This window comes from Syngnathus acus, chromosome 22 (assembly GCF_901709675.1).
Source record: "Syngnathus acus chromosome 22, fSynAcu1.2, whole genome shotgun sequence".
NCBI classification, from domain to species: Eukaryota; Metazoa; Chordata; class Actinopteri; order Syngnathiformes; family Syngnathidae; genus Syngnathus; species Syngnathus acus.
In genome coordinates this window covers 10,769,285-10,775,617 of record NC_051106.1, presented here as the reverse complement: position 1 = coordinate 10,775,617, position 6,333 = coordinate 10,769,285, and the positions used below count along the sequence as shown (strand labels likewise).

Genomic DNA, 6,333 nt, shown 5'->3' with positions numbered 1-6,333 from the left:
CCAGTTTGGCCATTCCCAATTTCTTTGAAAGAGTATGCAGGAGATGATCATGTCAATGACTGCAACGCTGTGCTGTGTATTCTGAAATTCTTGGGGGATTTGTGAAGAAAGACAAAGACAGGGCCCCTGTCATCCAATCATATTGACACAGAAATTCATGCCATCCTAACCCTGACATTAGTTTGATGTTGACAGTGGCATGCTCTGTGGATTCCAAATGTACTTTTGCGACCACCTTTTCTTTTTTCTGGCTCAGTCAGTATTACTAGCCATTTTGCATGGTCTGAATTTGCTGACGTAACATCTGGCTGCTGCTGCTGCTGCTGCTGCTGTTGCTGCTGCTGCTGCTGCTGCTGCTGCGGCTGCTGCTGCTGCGGCTGCTGCTGCTGCGGCTGCGGCTGCTGCTGCTGCTGCGGCTGCTGCGGCTGCTGCTGCGGCTGCTGCGGCTGCTGCTGCTGCTGCGGCTGCGGCTGCGGCTGCGGCTGCGGCTGCTGCTGCTGCGGCTGCTGCTGTGGCTGCTGCTTCTTTGCATGTCCAGTGTTTGACTTTCATCATGTATGTATGTATGTCTATCAGCTTGCTTTTGTAACATGCAAATGATGACAATGTTGCTTTTTTTTCAAGGCAACTTATTCTTTTATCAACCTTAACATTCAAAAACAAATCCAGTTGATGACACTTTCATTTGAATGCCAAAGAAATGAAATGGTATTATTTTCACACCGTATTCCGATTGACGGCATGGTATGTTACAAAGAAGATGATATATTTATTTCTCAATGATTGGCACCGTTTCTTTTTGGTTTTGGTTTTAAAAAAGTCGTCATTTTGCTCAGAATGAATTTTGCATGATGGTTTTGATAACAATCGTCGAAATGGCTTTGTCTGCAGCAACATCAAATGCAAAGCCTGCATTATCGTTCTCTTTTTCCTTTGGTTGTTTGGTGATACTGTTCTCGGTTATCCATCCATCTGTTGTGTCTTCAATGGATTCATTTCATAAGATGGCAATGATGAATCCGTCTTTAGATTTGTTGTTTAAATATCGAACGAGCACAAAACATCGCTTTGCATAAGAATTGCTGTCTGGTATAATCATGTCATTGATTCATTTACAAATCAAAGTCTTTGCCTTTGTATGAAAGTATAGCATAGATCAGATCAAAACATGAACAGCAAAAATCAAGACAAGCAGCGAAGCGATTCGTTGATGGTGCGTGGCAAATTTGTTTGATGGCGTGAAATCGATTGTCGATTCATCGCGTCGTGACAAAATGGAGGCTGCGGCTGTGGCCGAGGGAGGGAGGGAGGCACTGGTGACCGAATGGCAACTGCCGTCGGGCTCCATCTTGGTTGACTGGCCGTCGAAAGCGCCAGACAGCTACTCGAAAAGACTCCAAAAGTTGGGATCAAACACTGCGAAAAATATATTCACGAGGAGTGCTCCGATTTGGAGCCATCCCTGCTCAATGCCATCTCATGGAATTGTCTTCCCACCGTTGTATGTGCCATCCAAAGAGTCTGGATTGAGTGCACGCACATGAATGTCCATTGAAAGGTGTCTATCCGTAGTCATCCAAAACGACCTGGAGTGGAATTCACTTCACTGGTAATCGACTTGAAACAAGGAGGAGAAATCCAATCCAATCAGACGGCTGACAACGGCCTCAGGGAAAGCTGACAATGTTAGCGTCTCCTAAACCATGGCTGAAGAAATGAGCTTTAAGCATCCCTTCAGTGCAGCAATGAGCACACCGACAGCATCCTTTGAATTTCTTCATTGTTTCATGTGCGCTCCAATCCAATCTCCCGACACAGTCAGTGTCTTCTGGATAGGCACTCGTTTGACATTTGTCCTACATGACATAGTCGTGGCATGTGCAGTGGAAGTGGTCAATACACCCCTTTTGCAAATACTACCATTTGATTTGACGACATCCATTGGACAACAACAATCCGTTTGAAAACCAAACTCAAAGTCGAAGAGCTGAGTGGGATGTTGCCATTTTGAGACTTGATTGCTTTTCTGCCATGGATGCACTATTCTTAGACCTCTTGATATTCTGTTATGAACTGAATCGTTCAACAAATGAATATACAATTTAACCAACCAAAAGAGTGCTAGCGCACTCAATAACGTGTGCTCTCTCTCTCTCTCTCTCTCTCTCTGTCTCTCTGTCTCTCTCTCTCTCTCTCTCTCGCTCTCTGTCTCTCTCTCTCTCTCTCTCTGTCTGTCTCTCTCTCTCTCTCTGTCTGTCTCTCTCTCTCTCTCTCTCTCTCTCTCCCTCTCTCTCTCTCTCTCCCTCTCTCTCTCCCTCTCTCGCACGACATGAGTGTTTTCTTTCCGACTGAACCAAAGCTGTGAACTCAAAAGGGGTGGGTGTATGACATTTCCATAGGCATTGTACGTTTAACGTTTGTATTTCCCCCTCCCTCTTCCCGACGGCTATTAGTTCCAGTTGACCTGTATCCCAATCATACTCCAGTCAAATCCAAAGCCATTGCGGCGGGAGAAGGCTGACCAACCACACTTTGTACAGCTGATGGCGATTTGAGATCAGTGATGGTTTTTCGAGTATGGCATTGGGACACAGCGTCTGTCACTTGTTTTGGTCACTCTGAGTGCGTTTTCAATGTTGTTTTCCTTTCTACTTTCCCTAAATGCAACTTACTTTAAGCATGCATCAACATCCTGCAGTCGGACTAAAACGAAAGCCAAAATGACTCATTTCCAGTTGTCACTGTACACCCAGACTGCACGGCCGCTTCATGTTTAAAGAGTAACGTTACAAATATATTTGTCACACATGAGAGAGGAGCTCGGAGCGGACGGAGTCCCTCTCTCCGCAGTGTCTGTTTCCGATTGTGTGCATCTGGTTGTAGTGTGTGCAAAATTTCAAATGACTTTGTTCATTCATCTTAACATTTTTCATTTGATACTTTGAACAGGTCTTTTGTTTTTGTATGACTAATCCAAATGGCATTTTGGTTCTTATTATGGTTATTTGGCTTTGAGTGTTTCTTCTCCTTCTTGTTTTTGTTTTTTTTCAATTGGATTCTAATTCAACAGCATCGGGACACTTTTTCTTTGGACATATAGTTTGACCATTTCGGATTTGGAACCGCTTCTGCTACTAACTACTTACGACTGACGACGAACGGTGTGCGCTTTTCCATCCAAATTTTGCCGTCTGTGCAATTTGTCAAAAAAGCCAAAGCAAAAAACTCCCTGATAAAAAAAAGCATCCAATTTGGTAGATGGAGCCGTTCCAGATCCTTAACGCCACCATCGTTGGTCTGTTTCTCCACATAGCCTATCGAACTTGAATACTTTGATTGTAAGCGATAACCAAGTGCATGGCTAAAAAGTTGCAGTTTAGGGTTTGTCAGAGCTGTCAGTGTTAGAGTTCTTCTGTTCTTTTCTGTCGATGGGCATGTATATGCTCATTGTTTGTTTGTATATCCCCATCCCTTCCTTACAGCCAAAAGCTCTATTGCCGCCCGACCGCCTCGTTCTGCCTTTACATGGACATGGCAACTGACTTACACTGTCACCCTCATCAGCCTCATTTCCTATGTAATCTGTTCATAGGTCCCCTTCCTTCCTTCCTTCCTTCCTTCCTTCCTTCCTTCCTTCCTTCCTTCCTTCCTTCCTTCCTTCCTTCCTTCCTTCCTTCCTTCCTTCCTTCACCCCTTCTTCACCTGCTCCCTTCTTGCTAGACTTAAGCGAAAGATCAAGTCGATTGACTCATTCGGCGAGAATCCCTTTCATTCAGTAGATTTGAGATCCTATCGTCGAGTGCAATGGAAAATTGTAGATTTTGTAAAAAAGCAACCGCAAAGTTAATGACTAGAGATTTCAACGAGAAAAAAAGAGCCAAATGATGGTGTTTATTTTCATGTTTTGTGGTGTGGATGTGTGTGTCGTTGCCTCCCTGTACTGTCATGTTGAATATGGAACACACGCTCCAATGGAAAAGAATACGGTATTTTTAATGCTACAACTATGATGATGACGATGATGATGATGATAATACACTTCTCTTTTGTAAATTCCTTTCTTCCTGCCAAATTCGTGCGGGCGGGCAATATCTTGATGTAAGTGGACCAATTGTGTATGGCTAATTGTCTGAAATTGTCTTTCAGTCATGCAGTTTGGAACGTTGCCAACATTCCTTCCTCTCAATTTGCTTCTCGATCTGTTCACTTGACGGCGAGCTCTTACAATTAAGAAATAGGACATGTTGCATTGTTTGGATTGTGGCTGAACACAGCATTTGTTTGCACTTGAAAAGTGAGTCAATCAACTGCATCACTGAGCAATTTGTCAAAAGGAACCTTTCTGGAACAGTGTTTGTTTCAAGTATAATAAAGTGTGCTTTATTTCTCTTATAGAGTCGTGTGCTTGTGAATGTATACGTTGACGTTTGCTGTCGTGTGCATTCGTTGCGTTGATTTCAACATGGAGGGAGGATGCGCCGCCGCCAGCGGTGCATACGTTGAATGTCAATGGCAGTTTGAATGTTCACTTCATTAAAAAAAAAAAAGAACTCCTTTGTATTTTCAGACAGATCCAATTATTACCTTTCAGCATTCATCTCTGCTATCACGAAAAAAGAATATTGATGGAGCCTATTGAGAACATACGTATATGGGATTTGTGGCTTGCTCAGATGTTTCGGGTGATCACACTATGCAATCTCACCATTGCAATATGATCTCTGAGAAGTCGATGGTTTACACGCAAATTACGATGCAAGTTAGTCTGCAATTTTGACCTCTATTCCAAACCATTTCAGATGCTTGCTTACCAATAAACCAGGCCATTGGCCCTTGCTGATGTTCTTTTTTGTTTTTTTACATGTAAAATGATCATTAACGAATCCATTCAAATGGGTAGAATGCGGTAGTGACTCTCAGAAGCAATTTCTAATGTGATACAATGCATATTTGTACAATATTCTGGTGATCAAAAGGTAAAAGCCTGCAATGGCCCTTCCCAAAAAGAGCTTATCATCATAATAGTAAGAATAATAATCACGATAATAGCAAATTCTAGCGATGGCGTTTGAACTCATTCAGGTTAAACTGAAGTTTGACATCTCTCGCTGTCAACGGCAGTGAATGATTTCGACGATTCAGTCGGTCGGCAAATGTGATCCTTTGCTCTTTTCATGAGAAAGGGCTCACTGATTTGGACTAAAGTGTATCGTTGGAAAGGTGAGCATTCGGATCAGATTGTTCTGCCATTGACATTGTATCGCCATTTTTGTGTTACAGAGCTGCGACAGAGCAACTGTCACATTTGGATAGTAAATCTTTTCCCTAATGACCCAGCTCAGCTCAGAGAACCTGAAATATAACCATCGATGTAGGAAGAGCCATTGTGTTTGCGTTCTCAATCAAAGAGTTGATTTATTTGAAGCGCAATTAGAGAATTGTCAGCTCTGTATCACAGAAATATTTCAGCCAGCCAGCCAGCAAGAGGCTTAAGAGATTTGTGGAGCCCATTATTGGCAAATGTGCTATACTGGAAGGAAGGTAACAGTAGTTGATTTGAAAATGTCCTTCTGCTTTTTGATTTGAGAGCATTTCTTGTCTTTCTTTCGATTCAAAGTGTATTCTGTGGCTCATCTTTACACACCTCTTAAGCCTTTTGCGATTGTACATGGCTTACTTCTATTTTTCTTTGGCAGTCTTTCAATTGATTCTGGGTGAAGACCTCGACTGAAATGAGCATCACCTAACATTGTGTATGTCTGTGTCCAAACCCAGGAGCTGAGTTAGTCATCCGAGTACTTGAGGATCCAGTAGTCCATCCTTTTCCTTCCATTAACCCACTCACTCAACCCAGCCACCCACCCACCCACCCACCCACTCACTCGCTCACTCCTCTCCATTACCGAGAGCACCAAAGAGTCCTCCGTGTCCAAGGCCACTGAGGCGGGGGCACCGTGCTTGTTGGACCGAGGCAGCCATGATTGTGATGATGATGATGATGATGATGGCTTGGCAATATGGCGGGATGGCTCAGGGGAAGAGTTCAAGTCTAAGCAGCCCTGCACCGCCGATGAAGATTTCTTTTTACACGACCTTCTCCTTTGTCCACGTGGGGCTGGCTCACTCGCCCAGGACTGTTAGACATAAGTAAGCTTGGGTGGTGCGGCCGCACGCGGACTATCTCGCTCTCTATCTATGGCGAGCGCTGTACCACAAAGCGCCAGAGCCGCCCGCCGGGTCGCTCGCTCGGTCGGCCGGCCGGCACCGCCGCCACCGCCACCACCTCTGCCTGCCTGTCTGCCTGCCTCCCTGCCTGCCTGCCTGCCTGCCACC

The 6,333-nt window shown here is 44.3% G+C and overlaps 1 protein-coding gene across 6 annotated transcripts in view; it reads left to right on the top strand.

Moving 5' to 3' along the window:
• Positions 1–6,333, top strand: part of nrxn3a (neurexin 3a) — a 47,213-nt gene that overhangs the window by 37,776 nt on the left and 3,104 nt on the right. For 4 of the 6 annotated variants that reach the window (XM_037242535.1, XM_037242533.1, XM_037242532.1 and 1 more), the window contains one exon: positions 3,483–3,872. The exons of 1 other annotated variant lie outside the window; for it this stretch is intronic. In XM_037242535.1, the coding sequence (XP_037098430.1) occupies positions 3,483–3,592 (110 nt within the window). In that variant the 3' untranslated portion in view covers positions 3,593–3,872. Of the gene's footprint in view, positions 1–3,482; positions 3,873–5,775; positions 6,202–6,333 lie in introns of those variants that run through there. One more of the 6 variants, XM_037242531.1, reaches the window with a different exon arrangement.